At 51.2% G+C, this 17,598-nt stretch overlaps 6 protein-coding genes across 6 annotated transcripts; 2 read left to right on the forward strand and 4 right to left on the reverse strand.

Moving 5' to 3' along the window:
- Positions 1 to 416: 416 nt before the first annotated feature.
- On the forward strand, positions 417 to 2,705 carry N7481_012022 (fungal specific transcription factor domain-containing protein; the record flags this gene model as incomplete). The annotated part of the gene is made up of 6 exons (XM_057271241.1): positions 417 to 477; positions 524 to 1,033; positions 1,086 to 1,402; positions 1,457 to 1,876; positions 1,945 to 2,198; positions 2,249 to 2,705. The coding sequence occupies 6 exons, from the start codon at positions 417 to 419 to the stop codon at positions 2,703 to 2,705; spliced, it is 2,019 nt and encodes a 672-aa protein (XP_057115429.1).
- A 304-nt stretch (positions 2,706 to 3,009) lies between these two features.
- On the reverse strand, positions 3,010 to 4,253 carry N7481_012023 (t-SNARE syntaxin; the record flags this gene model as incomplete). Its single annotated transcript, XM_057271242.1, has 4 exons — positions 3,010 to 3,045; positions 3,104 to 3,676; positions 3,737 to 3,918; positions 3,998 to 4,253. 4 exons carry the CDS (start codon positions 4,251 to 4,253, stop codon positions 3,010 to 3,012), a joined length of 1,047 nt encoding a protein of 348 aa, XP_057115430.1.
- A 1,099-nt stretch (positions 4,254 to 5,352) lies between these two features.
- N7481_012024 (uncharacterized protein) lies at positions 5,353 to 10,185 on the forward strand (the record flags this gene model as incomplete). The annotated part of the gene is made up of 3 exons (XM_057271243.1): positions 5,353 to 7,464; positions 7,728 to 8,424; positions 8,531 to 10,185. 3 exons carry the CDS (start codon positions 5,353 to 5,355, stop codon positions 10,183 to 10,185), a joined length of 4,464 nt encoding a protein of 1,487 aa, XP_057115431.1.
- Positions 10,186 to 10,562: 377 nt separating this feature from the next.
- On the reverse strand, positions 10,563 to 11,886 carry N7481_012025 (putative pectin methylesterase; the record flags this gene model as incomplete). Its single annotated transcript, XM_057271244.1, has 2 exons — positions 10,563 to 11,132; positions 11,266 to 11,886. The coding sequence occupies 2 exons, from the start codon at positions 11,884 to 11,886 to the stop codon at positions 10,563 to 10,565; spliced, it is 1,191 nt and encodes a 396-aa protein (XP_057115432.1).
- A 1,026-nt stretch (positions 11,887 to 12,912) lies between these two features.
- Positions 12,913 to 14,085, reverse strand: N7481_012026 (uncharacterized protein; the record flags this gene model as incomplete). The annotated part of the gene is made up of 1 exon (XM_057271245.1): positions 12,913 to 14,085. One exon carries the CDS (start codon positions 14,083 to 14,085, stop codon positions 12,913 to 12,915), a length of 1,173 nt encoding a protein of 390 aa, XP_057115433.1.
- Positions 14,086 to 14,137: 52 nt separating this feature from the next.
- Positions 14,138 to 16,018, reverse strand: N7481_012027 (Plasma membrane ATPase; the record flags this gene model as incomplete). The annotated part of the gene is made up of 2 exons (XM_057271246.1): positions 14,138 to 15,495; positions 15,586 to 16,018. The coding sequence occupies 2 exons, from the start codon at positions 16,016 to 16,018 to the stop codon at positions 14,138 to 14,140; spliced, it is 1,791 nt and encodes a 596-aa protein (XP_057115434.1).
- Positions 16,019 to 17,598: the final 1,580 nt, after the last annotated feature.

The raw sequence follows: 17,598 nt of genomic DNA on the forward strand, positions 1-17,598 counted from the left end.
GGACTCCGGCTTTTCGGATCTCCGACATAAGAGATGTTGTCTCCTTTCCACCACATTATCCTGCTCAATTCGCACAAGTCAATCTGTGATCACAAGCTAGTGCAAAGGAGACCTCTAGGAAAGCAACAGGTTAACACCTGTGGGTCACCTTGGCACGGTTCTCAAAGCTACCGCCGCAAAAATGGCAACACTAGCGGCAGTAAGTCACCCGGTGCATGAAGGCATGAAGTTGCTTTTCTTGGAAAGGAAAGGCAGAATGATTCCATTTCTGACAGAAGAAAAGTGCGATTTGTGTCATTCTAGAAAGGTATGGGCGTCCTGTACATACTCTCTAACTGGCTGCGAAGGCACTAACCTGGCATCGCCGATTGTCAAGGTCAAATGCGATCGGGAAGACCCCTGTCTAAACTGCGTAGATGCGCGGGCTGAGTGCCTTCGAAGCCGCCAGGCAAGATTTCACAGGCCTCGAGTCTCCCGGTATGATCTATAACCATGGCATTCTAACTCATGTATAACTAATAAGGTGAAAGCCTCGATGCTATAACGGAAAGACTGGCAAAGCTCGAAAGGACAAGTGAAGACAGTTCGATGTTTTCTTCTCCGCCAGAAAATGACGATATAAGTCTAACTAGTGCATCTCCTCATCGAGGGAGGCCCACTGATTCAACTCGAGTCGCAGCAAAACGAAAGCATCAAGCGTCAACAACTCTTGAATCAAGCACCCCTAGCCAACCAGACTCGAAGCGGAAGATGTCTCTTAATATCGAATCAAAGGCTCACAACGAACGACATTCTCCTGATGCAACGCGACATGCTAGCGAGGCTCGTGAGTTCATTGAACATGAGCTCCAATGTAACCCAACTCTTTCCCAAGATAGGCGAACGACTCTGGAGCTGGCCCAAAGATTTGTCGGTCAGCTCTCCAATCCTGGAATTTACGGACAGAAATCAAGCGCAGCAGAGCACTTGGAAGTTGGCGATGATCTGGGACCTCCTTTTCTCACGCCTGAGTTATTGTATATGATGTTGCCGGGTAGGTCGATCAAGAAGGTACAATTTGGTTGAGGTCATTCTAATCGATTTAGGACCTGACAAGAAAACAAACTCGCAAGGTACATATGTGTGGCCAGACCATATAACAGACAAGACTCTAGAGCGAATGGGCCTCGCAATTATTGAACGCAGCGAAAGCGAACATGTACTGCATCTTTTCCGGATCAGCGTATGGGTTAAAGCGCTTTCATGCATTTCGAAAATGGCTCCTTTGATCTCAAGTGCACCACTCAGAGTTCATTTCAGAGCCCTCAAGAAACAATATGAGGCGGCTGCCAATGAAGAGTTGGATTCGATTTCTCTCACTGCCGTACCAAGCCTTCCCTTGCTTCAAGCATTGCTGTCGGGTGTAAGCAGCACTTTTCTCTCATTATCCCCCCCTCTCTCGGACTGACTGTCTTAGAAACGCCTCATGCAATACTTGGGCAATATGTCACGATCTTGGATGTTCAATGCCCTTGCATCGAGAATCATCATCGCACTCAATTACCACAATATCACGGACCCCGTGCCACACAATGATATTGAAGAAGAAATCCACGCATGTTTATACACATGCTACTACTTCGACAAAACTCTTAGTGTGCTCCTTCTACGGCCACCATCTCTGCCAGATCTCAAGGTTGATCCAACACAATTAATCCACATGGACCCTGATCTACCGACAACGCCCATAATCAGAGGAATTGTCGAGTTCGCACATATCAAGAGCATCCTGGTAAACATTCTTCTGGATTCCAAGAAAATGGGAGATATGGACAAGGCAAATGTCTTGTCTAATCTCGTGGCGCGGGCACACGCGGTCCACTCGGACCTGGAAATTGTAAGATCAGACGAACATGCTAGTATAGTTCTGAATCGCAACAGACGAGGTAAACTAACGCCACCTAGCATCGGAGCCGCCAGGAACAACAATTCTCTGCATCCTGGGGAACTATTCAGCGTGAATGGCTGTCAATGGATTTCAACTACTACTCTGTTTTGACGACAATCATTCGTGCACGATCGTCAGTGCTCAAGTCTCGTCTGGTCTGCGAGGAGTGTCTATTCACGGCTCGAAAAGCACTGACTACTCTTCGGGCATTGCAAGAGGCCTTCTCAGGCCATGCTACTTCTGTCGATTCCTATCCTTCATTTCTCACCTGGTACGCAGTTCACCTCACCTTGCACACGAGAACAAAGCTAACAGCTCCAGGACGATGCTACTATACCCGCTGTCCCCTTTCTTCGTGCTGTTTTGCAACGTCGTTGCAACATCGGATCAAAGGGACTTCGAGATGATCAAAAAGATCACCGATGATCTGCGGCAATTTGCCAAAGCGAACGTCCCAATTGGGAAGCTATACGGCTTATTTTCCAAATTTCTGGATCTGTGTACGCCGCTTATAAAAGTAAATACCGGACTGCCTTCTTCGGGTGCAACGATCTCTTCTCTTCCGAATGATCCCTCGAATGTAACGATGTTTGGTCGCGGTGATCGAATCATGGATACTCTTCCGAGCCCCATCACTAGCAGAGCTTCTACTTCCGGTATACCACAGCCTATGGAAGGGTGGGATGACAGTCTTATGTGGGAGCTATTTGACAACCAGCCGTCTCTTGGGTGGGCGGAGTCCGAACTCTGGGACGGAATGACACTGTTGACTTCTTAGGGACTTTTACTAGAAATCTATTATATTGAGGATAAAACCCATGAGAATATGAAATTGTATCGTGGTTGTTTGATTAGTACATGGAGTATTTACTCGGATAGGTCGTCTTCGGGACACAGTCCCAGTAGAGATAAGGATAAAGGAAAAGGTTAGCGAATGGAGCGACCCAGAGTCTAGTCAAAAGGACCAAAAGCAAAGCTAGTAATGCTCGATGGGCGCGGGAAATGCAGCAAGATCGGTGATGCGAAACACACAATCAGGTATTATAATACAATAATGAAAATGGGGCGGTCAAAAATCAGGTCTATCCCGAAATCAATACCCAAAGAAGGAAGAAGATCTAGAAAAATGGGGATTAGTACTCATGTCCACGCTGCCAAAGTGGTGGCGAAACATACCATCAGAACGCCAAACATTTTGGCGATGAGCCATCGGTTGCCGGACACGCGGGTCCAATACTTCATCAATTCTCGCTGAGCTCCTTGCACATTATCCACCACGTCGTCCGTATTGGCATCGATACGTTGAATCATTTCGGACTGTTCGCTGACCATAGTGGCCAGCTGACCGAAGATACCGCCCAATTCACTAATAGTTCGTTCAATGGCGTCAATGGCTTCACCACGGGCCTGGATGTATGTATTGCTGGATTGGGCTTCCTCCATAACCAAGAGTTGTTGATCAGATTGCATCGAGGGGCGTCCCAGTGGAGAGGGGTTGGAGGGATCGAGAGTCAAGAGATCTGAGGAGTTTCCTTGATAGCCTGGTTGGGGTGTCCGTCTCCCAGACGGGTTGTATAGAGGGGAATCGGACCGTTGCGAGTCAAGGGCATTTTGTGATTTCGATGATACAGAGGAAACGAAGTTCTCGGTTCGAGAGCGAGATGCTTGTATGTTTTTCGTGCGCACCTCCAACACTTCCTTGAAGTTGGCTCCTACATCGGCCAGTTTTCCTTGCAGCATCACAACCACCTATGAAACGAGCTCATTTAGTACAGTTCTTATTTCCGACCAGATTGGGGTGCGACTCACGTTATCATTGTGCTCTCCTTCTTGGTCCATCTTGGAGCGGGTTGCTTTGGGATGTTGCGATTGAGTGAATGATGCCAAGGAAGCGATGTTCTGGTTCAACGCCGCCAGGTCTTGCTTGATCACATAAGTCAATTCTGAGATCTCGACGGGTCGGTCATCGAAGAGGGTTTTTCGTTTGGCCACTAGATTCATAAATTAGATCCTCGTCTGGACAACGGACGGCCGGGCCCATCCTCTCGCTAGGACACCCGCGATACTTACATTCTGCCAGTCGTTGCAACTTCGCGGTGGTTCCAGTGATTCCCTTTCCAATATCTCTCGCCCGACGCGCAAACTCCGATCTGCCTGCCTTTGTATTTGGGAGCCCCGATGGTGAGCCATTTGCCTGTTGTCGCTGGGCATCGGTCAACAACGCCTGGCGCTGAGACCCGACCTTTGAAGTACCCAGGCGCCTTTGGGCCTGACCCAAAATTGAGCTGAACTCGCTCGTGCGATCTTGAATGGATGGACCTGTCATTCTGTGATGTGCGACCGAGGCGAATGAATGGGATGAAGTGAATGTTGTAGCCTCGGGGGATTCAACGGAGGAGGGGCTTCAAGAGTGGGCTCGGTGTTTCAGGGCGTGATGCGACTAGTATGGACGATAAGAGGAATGGGCTGTGGAGTGGAGTGGAGTGGAGATCAACAGTCGCGACACTGAGTAGGATGTAATCAATAGCAGTAACCCGGGGTCAACCTGGAGTTCTTTTGTTATTTCGTCCTTTCGTCCTCTCAGTTCATCCAGGGGAGAAACAGGCCGTTTCCGTTTTCGCCGCGCGACAGCGTTGATCTCCACGTGATCACTGCGCCACCTGATGAGTCATCAAATCCCCTTAACTAACTAAAATTAGCCGCAGGCAGCCACATTACGTCAGCCATCTCCACAATCAGGGGATCCTCCGTACTTCCTTGACTTCTACAACTACATACGAGACTCCTGCTCACTCTTTGTTGATTCAGATTGACTGTTCAGGTCAACTCTCGTGTACATACACATCGGGCATTCTGGTTGCACATTTGCTGTGCCAACTTCCCATTTCCCATTTCTCATCTCTCATTTCCCGCCTTCCTCACCTAGTCGATCCCATCTGATCGGCGCCCGCATTGGCACTGTCGCCCAACGCCGCTCACGCCACCTCGCCCTTCCCTCAAAATATCTCATTCATTCCTTCTGCTACAACCGAGCATCCGCTAGTCAACTACCTCACTAGCTTGCATATCACCCCTCAGCTTTCATTTTCATTTGCATTTGCATTCCCATTCGACAAGCCAATAAGGCAACCACCGATGCGGAAGACCCCGACAGGTTCGACCTAACGTCATTCCTCCAATGGCGGACCCTAATGCCCCGTGGCGAGGCCGTCCAGGCCCAAAAAAGTGAGTATAACTCCTCCGTAACTCCATCGCGGCTTCCCCACTCGTTGCACAAGCTCTAAACAATACCAACAGTCCCTCCCCGCCCAATGCCAACAGCCCACTCTCGCCCGCTAGTGCTGGAAATACCCCCGTTTCTTTTCGACCCAACGTGAATCGCGCAAAGACAAAGCGTTGGGTGGAAGCAAAGCAATACTCCTACGATGGTGGAGACTGGGGATCTGAAGACGAGGAGGAGGAGGAAGAGGAAGAGCAACCCCCTGCTGTACCTCGGCCCCCCATATGCAACACATAGAACCACCAGCTCGTCAGAGTTGAGCTCCAGGCGTCCATCGGGGCTTGGATATGGTGGCGAAGAATCGCGAGCCAGTCTAGCTGCCGCAACGCCGACTGGAGGTGATCAGAAAAATCTGCCATTTGTCAGGCCGGCCGACAATTACAGACGCGCATCAGATGAGCCACCAGCTCTACAAGGGCCGGCGGGCTTCGGGGCTCAGTCGGAGCCTCTGAAAAGTGTTGAGCCAACACCGCTTGGAGCTCATACTCCGAATATAACTCAAAATGCGCCCGTGGGGCTGCCTGAGGTCAAGCGCTTCTCTGGCTTCGGATCTGATTTCTTCACTGGAACTGACTCTAACCAGCAAAATCTGAGCTCCGATCAGAACTCTCTACGCCACAACCCCTCGCAAGCCTCTGAGACCTCACAGGGATTCCGATCGGTGGTCCACCAAGCGTTTGATGTTCCTGAAACTCCAAACTCCACTACCGACAGTGTGGCCCGTTCCAACAGCGATGGCACATCTGTGATTAGCCCTATTATGAGCCACCGCGTGCCCACCGATGACAAGACTCCCACGATTCCCGAAGAGCCTGCCGATGCCAGCACTCCGACAGGCGCTCCACAAGAGGCGGCCGAGGCACCATTCTTCAAGCCTGGCCATCGGCGTGACATCAGTCTTCCAGAGCGAGATAACAGTCCCTCCAAACGTCCCATCGTTACCGACCATGATACACCTTTGGCTGGTCGAGCGGAGGTTACATCAGTATCTCCAGGGCAAGAGAACAGGTCACCTGAGCGATCTGTCGACACCACTGCCGCGCCCACAATCCCTCCTCCGAATGCTCCTGATGGCGATTTTGTTGCACCTCTCAAATTTGGCAGTGCCGGCACGTCGGGTTCAGAAGGTTATCGGGGCAGTATTCCCGCTATCGTTGGCGCTAATACCTCTCCTAACGAGGCCGATAACGACCGACTTCGAGAGGAAATCATGCGTTCGTTGAGCAGAGAAAACTCCCAGGAACCGGAAGAACAACCTCGGCCCTCTCGGCCAGAAGCAACTAAGGATGATTCTATCCCGCACCAGTATGAAAAATATTGGGATGGGCAGACAGGTCCAGGCGACGAATCCCAAAAGGAACTCGTCTCTGAGTCTCATCCGGACTGGGCAAGCTCTCAGCCTCTTGCTGCTCGGGATCCTTATTCACTCCCTTCACAAGAGCCGCAGCCTGTTTCAGCCGAAGCCAAGAAGCCGAAATTGGGCAGACGATTCTCGTGGGAATCGGCCTCTTCAGGCGGACCTCCTCCTGTTAACTATGATTCGCCTGATGGTTTGGCGCCACAAGCACCGGATCCCATTCCCGACCACGAAGAACTCAATCTATCATCTCAAGGGGTGACTGATGGGGATGTTTCTGGCGCTGAAAGTCAGAAGGCAGAGAAGCCTAGACTCTCTATTGTTCCCCCAGTATCTCAAAATCCCACTCCCCCTGAGCAAGTCATTCCTCCGCTGGAGGGATCACAACTAGACCTGTCACTTCCTGACTATACTGGATCCTCGAAGATTGATGAGACTAGGCTTCAGGGCTTCCGCGATATTCTTCAAATTTCCACTCCAGCTGCGCGTGTGCGAGCCTTTGAGGAGACAAGAACCCAATTTGCAACTCTTGACACTGGTTTGAACCACTGGCTTCAAGTTACGCTTCATGACCAGCCGCAACATGCCAACCTTATCCAGGAAAGCCAGACTCTATCCTCCGGTTTCCCCAAGGCCTCTCCTACCACTCGTCGATTCCCCAAACTGACGTCCCTTGGTAATTTATCTGCCACGCCTCGGGAGGACGGCACTCCTACCAATACCAGCCACATACGGCGCCCCTCTGGCCATATTGGAACCATTGTGAATAGGCAAAACGTCGAGCAGCATGGAAAGGAGTTCTTGCACACGGCAGGCAAATTTGGTGGAAAGGCCGGCGAGGCGGCCAAGGGCCTGTTCGCTAAGGGAAGAAGCAAATTCCGACAAGGTGGAAACGACAAGGTAGATACATAATCCTTTTTCTCTTTTTTCAGTTGTGGGGGCCCTATCTCTTTTGGAAAATGCGCTCTGGAATTAGCGCAGCGCAGCAGGTCTCTCGCTGTGCTTCCTTTGTTTCTCTCATCATCTCTTATCGATACCACGATGTAATATCCCATCGCTTTGGCATTGGATCTTAGAATGCGACACGATTGATGCATCTTCTCTTCTTCTTCGCCCACTCCCATTTATTCTCGAACTACTTCTGATGTTGGTAATGTTTGTAGGGACAATCACCGTCTGCACGCAAAAGTTTGCAGTTCCAATTCTCTTTCCAGTCCGAGTCGGCCAACTCCACTGGCTACTCTGGTAAAACACCCCGACGCAGCTCTCTCAACTTCAACAGTCTACCTGTCTTCAAATTCGGGCGCAGTGATGGTTCTGCTCCCGATGCAAGGGACCCCGCCTCTATAGAAAATTCACAGGATGAACGTGAACGTGAACGCGAGGGCAAACGCATCAAGTCCAGAGGGTCTTTGGATTTATTTGGGTTAAGCAAGAAGGGTAATGAGAGCAATGAAGCTAAGCCTGAAACATCGCAGTACATGAATGATTTTGAGAAGGAGATGAATGCTGCGTTGGGACTTTCACCAACAGAAACCCGTGCTCAACAGTCTAAACAGCAAGCCATTGCCGAGCCCACTGAATCGTCACAATTTGTTAGGCGTATCCAGTCTACTCGGCCCACTGAATCTGCTGTGGAAGCCTTTGAAGCTTCAAGGGAGAGTGATAGTCTGCAGCTATCGTCGAGGGAAGAACCGATGATCTCGGCCGATGCAACCGATGCCACCAATACCGCCGATGCCAATACGTACCTCACATCTTTGCCCTTGCGAGATATACCAGATCCCGAGAAGGACCTCTCAATCCCACCTGCTGAACGTACCGATGACTCTGCTTCTTCTGAAGTAGCAGATCCGCCAGGTAAATCTGGAATAGAAGCATCTCACACCACAATTCCCTCAATTCGTGCCGTGCCTGAAGAGGATACAAATCCTCCAGCTCCCCCCCAAGGACACCCCAATTGAAGGACCTGAGTCGATTGACTTGCCACCAGTGCCGCCCAAGAATCTCACACCCGAATCTGGCCTTATTGAAGATCGATACCATCAGAAGCCTCAAGAGAGTCTTGTGCCTCCACAACCAAGCCACACTCCACGCCAACCATCTGTCTCGACACTCGGAGATGAAAATCAGTCTGGAGCTCACTCCTCTTCCGAAGATGACAGCACTCCACCTTCGCCTATCCAAGCAGCAGCTACTGAGGACTTCATTGACCGGACTCCCCCTGAAGACCCCATCTATGGCAAGCCCATTCCACCAACCAACCTTTCCCAAACTTCGCTTCCACCAGGCGAGTCTGTTCTTCCGGGATTCGCCCCTTATCCGCCAAGGCCCCCCAGCCCACAAGAAGTCCTCGAGTCCAAACGCAGGTCAATCAGTGGACTTCCACCATCTACGCCCGGCGTACAAAGTCCGCTGAGGAACGAAGTGAGGTATTCACCCGGAACCCGCAGCAGCATGTTAAGCTTCGGCAGCTTCGGTCGCCAAAGTACCAGTAACAGCAAAGGAGGAACTCGTCCGAATACGCCGGGCAATGATTTGTCACAGCAAGATTCATCGGGCTCCGCTGCGCAAAACGGTGATTCAAAGATGGACAAATTGAAGAGTTTTGGACGGCGACGTCGAGCTTCGGTCGGTAACCTCCTGACTGGTATCCAAGGCGAGCTTCAGGGAGGTATCCAGGGAAATCAAGAAAAATCTCAAAAGAAACGCGGCTTCAGTCGCATCAGCGGTTTTTTCGGTCGTCAACAAGAGACCCAGCAGCCACCTACCCAGCCTGAGGAACGCAGGAAAACGATGCAAGATCCTCTTGACATAAAGGATCTACCCACGCCGCCCTTTAACTGGGATAGCCATCGTAACTCTGCAGAGCCGAATGGACACTCGTTAGCCAACCGCCACTCTATGGATAAGGCTCTCCCAGTGCTACCGGCCCATGAGGATGGAAGAGGCACGGCGCGTTCGTCACTAGATCGTCCACGCGCAAGCATTTCTGGCCCACCCACAACATCGTCGAACCCCATGTCTGGCAATCGATTTTATTCTCAGCTCATGTCTGGAGAAACCCAGAATACCCCTCAGCATACTCGTTCCCAAAGTCAGCCTTTTATGATAAGCCACCCTCTCTCCCCGGTGGCCCCATCGATATCAGAAAACAGCAGTTCACCCCCATCAGCTTCTCTGGATGAACTTGAAGAGAAATCGCCAGAGTTGGAGTCGTCACCTCCAGTGCCGCCAAAGTCACCAGTGTCTGAACTAGACCGGACTGAGGAAGATGCAAACGCACAACAGATAGATACCCCGGCTCAAGCACCAGAGCACGAACAAAAACAGACCTCCGCGTCAAATCTAGCTCCCAGTCTCAGCGTGCGATCCCGCGAATCCACTGGATCCGACTTCGAATCCACCACCTTTATCGGAAAAAATAACGAACCCCAAAATATCTTCGTCTCCGGCACGTCCACTACTTTCTCGCACCCCACTCGCGAGCGCGAGGCGCGTACTCTCAACGAGACGGCTGAGCCGGTTGAGTTGGCTCTTACTCGAGACGACTCGAGCGAGGAGATTATCATGTCTCCCACGGCGTATCCAGGACAGGAGTGGACGCCGATGCATTATTAGCAGTGATCTCCCCTGATTCAGCGAAGCGAACATGTTTCAATATCATAGCGGATACCCCATTTCGTTCTGACTGTCGTTTCTATCTCACTTTTGTACTACTACGGCCACCGCCGCTGTTTCATTGGGTGAATATTTTCTTCTGTATTCGTTTGTTTTACTTTGTCCATGCTCGAAGCGAGTTTACCCTTTGTACATTTAACATCATTTCTGTCTTAGATACTGCATGGCCCATATCTCCGCCATTTGATTGTTTCATTTATCGAAATGTCACCATGCGGACAAACAGTCTCGCTGCACACAGACTACCTATTCCACCGTATCCCATAATACTCTCTGCCTCACCAGTATTTGAAATTATTTTGCAGGGGTTCTATCTCCTACTTAGATCGCACAGCCTCCCAATCAATCCACTTGACATCCCCAAAAACACCTTCCTGGTTTTGAAAAACCTTGGCCGGCTCACTATACGGCTCCCATCCCTTCTCCTTAAGAACAGTCGTAACACCCCCCTCCACTCTTCCAGTCTCATTAAAGCCAGGACCATAAGCCTTATACTCCGCCATGAGTGTGGTTCCATTCTCATACCGCGCAACACCACTAACAACCCAATCAATATACCCACTAGGATCAATACTTCCATCTTCATACGAGCGCGCAAAGATAGACCGATGCTGTGAATTCCACGGCCGACCCAGCGCACATTCACCCTTGATTGACGATGCGATGGAAGAATTCGCCGCTTTCAGAGTTGAGTCTGCGATGTAGATGCCGTATTTGTTTTCGAAGGTCGTGTTCGTGCCTTTCCAAGCTGTTATTCCGCCACCGCAGCCGCGGAGTTGGATCTCGCTTGACTGGATCCATGCTGTGCCGAAGCCGTAGAGGAAATCGGTTTGGCCGGCTAGGATTGATTTGTAGAAGTAGGCGTTTCCTAGCTTGCCGATGTAGACCTGTATACTTGTTAGTCATGGGTGTCTCCATTCCATTTCGCTCTATAGTCCAGAACTGGCTGGACTCGCCAAATATGGACGTATGCCCTAGGAGCCCTGGAGGTAAAGTAGAAGAGCTCAGTCTTGAACATACCGTATCCTGATATGAATAAAATCCACAATAATAGAACCCCCCATTAGCCCGACTAAAACTAATAGCATGAGCCGGTCCATCCGAATATTCCGCCCAAGTATTTCTAAAATCAACATTATAAACCCTGAAATCCTTATTCCCAAACGGCGTATCATCAGGCACAGCGAAACCCGTCGTTCCAGAGCCCGTAATACTAGCATCCAGCGTCGGTGCAACGACCATCACGCTCGAGTAAACATTATCCACAGACTGACCCGTTGAATCCTTATTCGCGGCCGCCCAGGTCAACGTCACACGGTTGCGAGAGGCATCTTTCGGAGAAGTGGTCTGCCCCAGCAAAGTTATAGGCCCGGCCCGGGTGATGTTCACTTGTTCTTCGTAGGTGCCTGCGAGTAGAAGGATTGTTGCGGGTTTGTTGTTGTCTGGCAGGGAGGTGATTGCTTCTTGGACGGTGGGGAAGTCTGCAATGCTGCTGTTGCCGACAATTATTGTTCCTTTAGGGCAGTGGGTTCCGCCGCTGCTTTGGCACTTTTCTCGGGTTGAGTAGGTGAGGACTGCGGCGGTTGCTGGGGGTGTTTGCCAGAGGAGAGGGAGGAGGGGGAGGAGAGAAAGGCCGAACATCTTTGAGCGAAGATCCCCTGGGGGTATGTTTTTAGGTGTATGTCTTGGGTCAATTGATTTGGTTTGGGGAGATGGTTTCAAATTATGGGGATTGTTGACGTCGACGGTCTACTTAGGAGGACTTTATAGAAAGTCCCTCTCTCTTTCTCTTCTCTGCTTCTTCCTGGCTTGCGTCGACATGGCTTTTATTTTTAACTTCCCACTTCTACTCAAAGCGGTAGACGGAAAATCTTTCTCGTCATTGTCAAGCGAGACTAGGTCCCATAATGGGTTGTAGGCCCGACGCTTAGATTGCATTGGCATGTTAGAGTCATTGTAGATTCGGAAATTGTGTGAGATCTCCGCGATTCACCCCGCGAAAATGGGGAAGCAAGAAGCTTAGTGCTTCCCCCGCATGGTGGAAAATCTCGTCGGGAAATTGGTCGTTCGATTGGGGAACGGAGAATTGGGCATCCACCTGTTAGAAGACGTGTGGGGTGCAGGGGTAGGTGAAGGCGGGTGAAAGTGATGAAGGACGATGAGGGTGAAGACCTGTGGGGTGCACAGGACGAGAACTCATCAGAAGTTAATTAAGAGGCGTTGGTATTGAACTACACAGAAAGGATTTACATGATTGGGATTACAATTAGAAGAACAGGAGGCCATTAGAATCCCTTGTCATTGACAAGTACCACTATTAACGACATACATACACGTAGAGAAAGAAAACTTGAACTCTAGCAACTCGAAAGCGACAAGCAAAAAGAGATCCAAGGGGTAAATGGAACACACAAAAGTCTATAATACGGGGGTGGAAAGGAAAGAAAGAAAAAGACGGGGTATCCGGCCTTCTTTTTTCCCACGGTATGCATGTCCAGGATAAATGGCAAGCAAACAAAGATTTGCGTGGTATGTTGTAGCAAGGGGGTGTTTGTAGACAAAAGTAAAATTTAGGAAATTAATTGTGATCTCGGACCAGTATCGAGTTCAGAAAAGGAAAGGTTTAGATTAAAGCAAGGCTTTTTCCCATTTAAGGAAGCGAAGCGCTTACTCGTCCTCCTCGATCTCCTCGGCGCGGGCACCCAGAGTGTAACGAGACTTGCCGTCAGCAGAGTGCTCGTGCTCAATGGCCAGCTTGGAGAGGTGAGCGATCATGTTCTCGATCTGGGTGTCGGCCTTGGAGCGGGTCTTGCGGCCAAGGTTGTCCAGAGCGGGAATGATGGTCAGGATGTAGTAGACAACGGCAATGATGACGGTGACACCGATGGAGTAGGCCCAGATGACAACAACAGTGACAATATCGACATCGTTGTTGACGGAGAAGGTAGGGCCAGCGGGGTCAGAGGGGTGGGTGTCCTTCCAGTCGGGAGCCAACCAGCCGAAGACACAGAAGAGGGTAGCCAAGACGTCGACGACGAAGATGGCAATGACCAACTGCCACGAGGGCCAGGTCTTACCACCACGGGTAACGAAGATCAGCCAGTTCTCAGTCAGAGCAATCTCAAGGAAGAGAATCTCCTGGGGAGAGCCGAAGTTCTGGATGATACCACCGTTCTCAAGGAAGAGAGTACCACGGATGATCCAGGTGGCGGCAGCAAGCAAGATTCCAAGAACGATAGAGATAACCCAGATCTTGGGTAGCTGCCACTCGACGGGGCGGGCCTCGAAGTGAGCGTTATCGTAAGCGACGGCAATGGTGGCAAGATCAGCGAACAGGGCGATGAAGACGATGAGGGAAGAGTCAACGGTCTCGTCAATGATGATCATGGAGGTAACCAGGTAGATCTCAAGGTGCAGGCACAGAGCGATACGGTACTGGATGTAGGCCTTCATACGCTGGAAAATTTGACGGGCGAGCTTGATAGCATCGACAATGGTGGAAAGACCGGGAGCAAGGAAGACAATATCAGCGGCAGCCTGGGCAGCCTCGGTGGAGCCCTCGACGGCAATACCACAGTCAGCCTTCTTCAGGGAGGGAGCGTCGTTAACACCGTCACCAGTCATGGCAGTCAAGTGACCACGCTGTTGCAGCATCTCGACGACCTGGTACTTGTGCTCGGGGAAAACCTCAGCGAAACCATCGGCCTTCTCAACAAGCTCGTGCTGGGCAGAGCCGGCGAGACCACCGTGAATCAGGCGCTCAGAGTCGTAAACCTTGGTACCGAGAGCAAGCATCTTGCAGGTCTCCTTGGCAATAGCGATGGCGTCACCAGTAAGCATCTTGACGGACAGACCCAGAACCTGAGCCTCGGCGATGGTGTGGGCAGTGTCCTCACGGGGGGGGATCGAACATGGGGTACATGCCCAGAAGCTGCCAGGGCTCGCCCTCCTTCATGACGGCAACACCCAGGGAACGGAAACCACGGCGAGCGAACTCAGTAGCCTTGTCACGGTAGAGCTGAGCCTCCTCCTGAGAGCACTCGGACATGTTCAGGATAGCCTTGGGAGCACCCTTGGCACAGATGTAGCGGACACCGTCGCAGGTACAGATAGTAGTAATACGCTTGGAGACAGGGTCGAAAGGAGTGTACTTCTCGGTGATCCAGTTGCGGGCGAGGATCTCACGAGCCTTGGGGTAACGACGGAGAGTAAGGATAGTGACCTTGTCAATGGGGTCCAGGTTCTTGACGTTGTGGGAAGAGGCGATAGCGGCAACTGCCATCATCCAGTTGACATCAACACCCTCAGCGACGTAGGGCTCACGGATAGACAGCTGGTTGGCGGTCAGGGTACCGGTCTTGTCAGAGCAAAGAATGTCGACACCAGCGAGGGACTCGATGGCAGTGAGCTTCTGGACGATAGCCTTCTGCTCGGCGAGGTAGGCGGCACCGACGGCGAGGGTGGTGGTGGTAACGACAGGCAGACCGACGGGGACACCGATAATGAGCAGAATCAGGGTGTAGTGGAGCAGGTTGTTGTCGGAGGACTCGGGGGTAGCGATCTTCAGGTGACGGAAGAAACCACCAATCCAAGCAGCGAGAATCCAGAACATGACGAGAACGAGCAGGGAGGTACCAATGTTGTCCATGACAGCCTTGAAGTGACCAGAGTCCTTGGCACCCTGAACGAGAGCAGCAGTCTTACCGACGAAAGACTGGCGGGCGGTGGCAGTGACGATACCGTAGGCCTTGCCGCGCTTGCAACCGGTGGTGTAGTAGCAGACATCGGCCATGTACTTGTCGACGGCGAGAGACTCACCAGTGATGGCGGACTGATCGCAAGCAATGAGAGAGACACCAATGTGGGTCTCGTCACGCTCGTCATCATCATCGTCCTCCTTCTCCTTGAGAGTGTCGTCGTTGGCGGTAGCGAGGTACTCCTTGTAGGTCTCGAAGTTCTCGGGCTTGTCGAAGTCACAGATCAGGCGAACATCAGCGGGGACGACGGTGCCCTCCTCGATGATGACGATATCACCAGTAACCAGTTCACGGGCGAGGATCTCCTCCTCCTGACCATTGCGGATAACGAGGGCACGCATAGCGATATCACCCTTCAGCGAAGCAACAACATCGGCGGCCTGCTTCTCCTGGTACCAACCGACCAGGGCGTTGAGAAGCAGAATACCACAGATGACACCAAGATCAATCCAGTCACGCAGACCAGCGGCGAGAAGGACAGCGAGTTCCATAACTAGAGGAAGAGAAAAAAGGACGCGTTAGAAAGGCATTGAACGCGTTGAAAGCTTTCACTTGATACTGTGCATGGATTCGAAATACTCACCATAGAGAATGGGACCACGGAAGTAACCAATGAACTGAACGAAGATGTTGGTCTTCTCAGTCACCAGCTCGTTCCAGCCACACTTCTTGCGGCGGGGGTCGATTTCCGAGGAGGAGAGACCAGCGCGAAGGTCAGTCTCGAGCCACTCCTCGGGGGCCTGCCAGCCCTCCTCAACACCATCACCCTGCTTGGCCCAGAACTTCCAGAAGGGCTTCTTCTTCTCGCCGGCAGCGCTGAGAGCACCGGCAGAGGAGGTGGAACCACGACGGCCATCGCGAGCAGTGGAGATGTAGCGGTTCAGAGCAGAGTACTCATCGAGAGTAGGACCTCCCTCACCGGCCTCAGTAGTCTCCTTGTTGTGGCGCTCGCCATTTTCGACATCAACAGCATAGGAGATCCTCCGCTCGCTCGAGCTTGTCACGTTTGTCGCCATTGTTGTAGTTGTTGCGGCTTACAAGCCAGGAAGACAAACACTTCAATGACTAGGTACCGAACGAGACGGAATAATCCTATGAGAAAAAAAGAGAGAAAAGGAAAGGGTGGGTTGGGTGAGAGGGAATGGGACTTTATAATACGGGGGGAGGGACCAGCGAAAAGAGAGAACCGGAGTGGGTGGAGATGTGGATTCCCTGTGACCGTGTGAGGGAAATAGGGAAATACTCTGAAATTGAAAAGAAAAATCAGAAATTGGAAGAGGAAAAAAATGGAAAATGGCAAAATGAAGAAAAAATAAAAGAAAAAAAAAGCTGAAAAAGGAAAGGAGATTATTGTTTCTGGGTCTGTGTTGATGGAAACCCACCAGAGCTTGTCGCGTACCTGGTTGCTGGGGGAAGGGTGTATTGGGTGGTACAGTATTGTGGTATTTTTCACCGTGAGGACTGTGAGTACTGTGAGTACTGAGAGTACTGAGAGACTGTAGCACGGCACACTGCCGAGTTATCGGTACGACTCGTACTAGCTTGCCGAGTGCGGCCCAGCTGCTCTCGGCTTGACTATGCGCGATTTTTGTACAGAAGAGAGATACTCTTCTACTGTGTGCATTAACATGAACAGAATAACTATTCAGGTCATTAAGCTATTGTACACAATATAGAGTAGAAGATAAGGTACTCTATTACTCGTACAGAGTAAGATTGTATCAGATCAAGGTATGGCATGGCATGGCATGGCATGCCGGAGAATTCCAGGAATCTACGCGTAGTATAGAAGTATGTACTGTACTGCAGCGGTGGCAATGGCCAAAATCTCTACTCTACTCACTCTACTGAGCCTACTCATCTACATCCTACCTAGTCATCGAGCCAACTACACTACACGATTCCTATACCCTAATTGTAGATGTCATGGCTAAATCTCTGCTCCGTGTTACCCGATTTCCCCAATTGTCCAATTGCCAGGGGCACCGCAAGCGGCGACAACATGCCGCGTATCCTTGATACCATACCATACATACACAATACCATTAGGTCACTCTTTCTGCTCATTTGTTCACCAACCTCCTTCTTATCGACACATCCCGCCTCTCCCATCATCCCCTTATTGCCACATCCTCGCCCCAGCTGCCCTCTTCGACTTCTCTTCTCTCCTCGTGGGGGACCACCACAGCGTCATTTAATTCCCTCTTCCTCACTGGCCACTCTCCCCCAGCAGGCCCCCGCTCACTAACGCCATCTAGTCTCGGCATGCATCGAATCAATGTCCGCCCCAACGATAATGAGGTCATTCTCTCGCTGATCGCCTCCCTTCTGGCCCTGGGACCTGACCCTCAGTGTACTCTCTACTCTCTGGCCCCCATCGCTCGGCGACTGCTCTGCTGGGTTAGTAGGGCTGGCGTGATGTGATACACATGGTGGAACTTGGCCGAGGAACAACCATACCGTTGTGAACGGCGAAGCAGCTGTCAACCTCAATGTGAACGTGAATTAGCAACATCCTAGTCCTCTGCGCTGATCACCGCGACCAGGGAATAATCCCGGTAGCAAGCTTTTCCCGGGATACTCGATGCGTATAAGG

Source organism: Penicillium waksmanii (genome assembly GCF_028829765.1).
Source record: "Penicillium waksmanii strain IBT 27052 chromosome Unknown utg000010l:1.0-3698451.0:1.0-3701458.0, whole genome shotgun sequence".
Taxonomy (NCBI): Eukaryota; Fungi; Ascomycota; class Eurotiomycetes; order Eurotiales; family Aspergillaceae; genus Penicillium; species Penicillium waksmanii.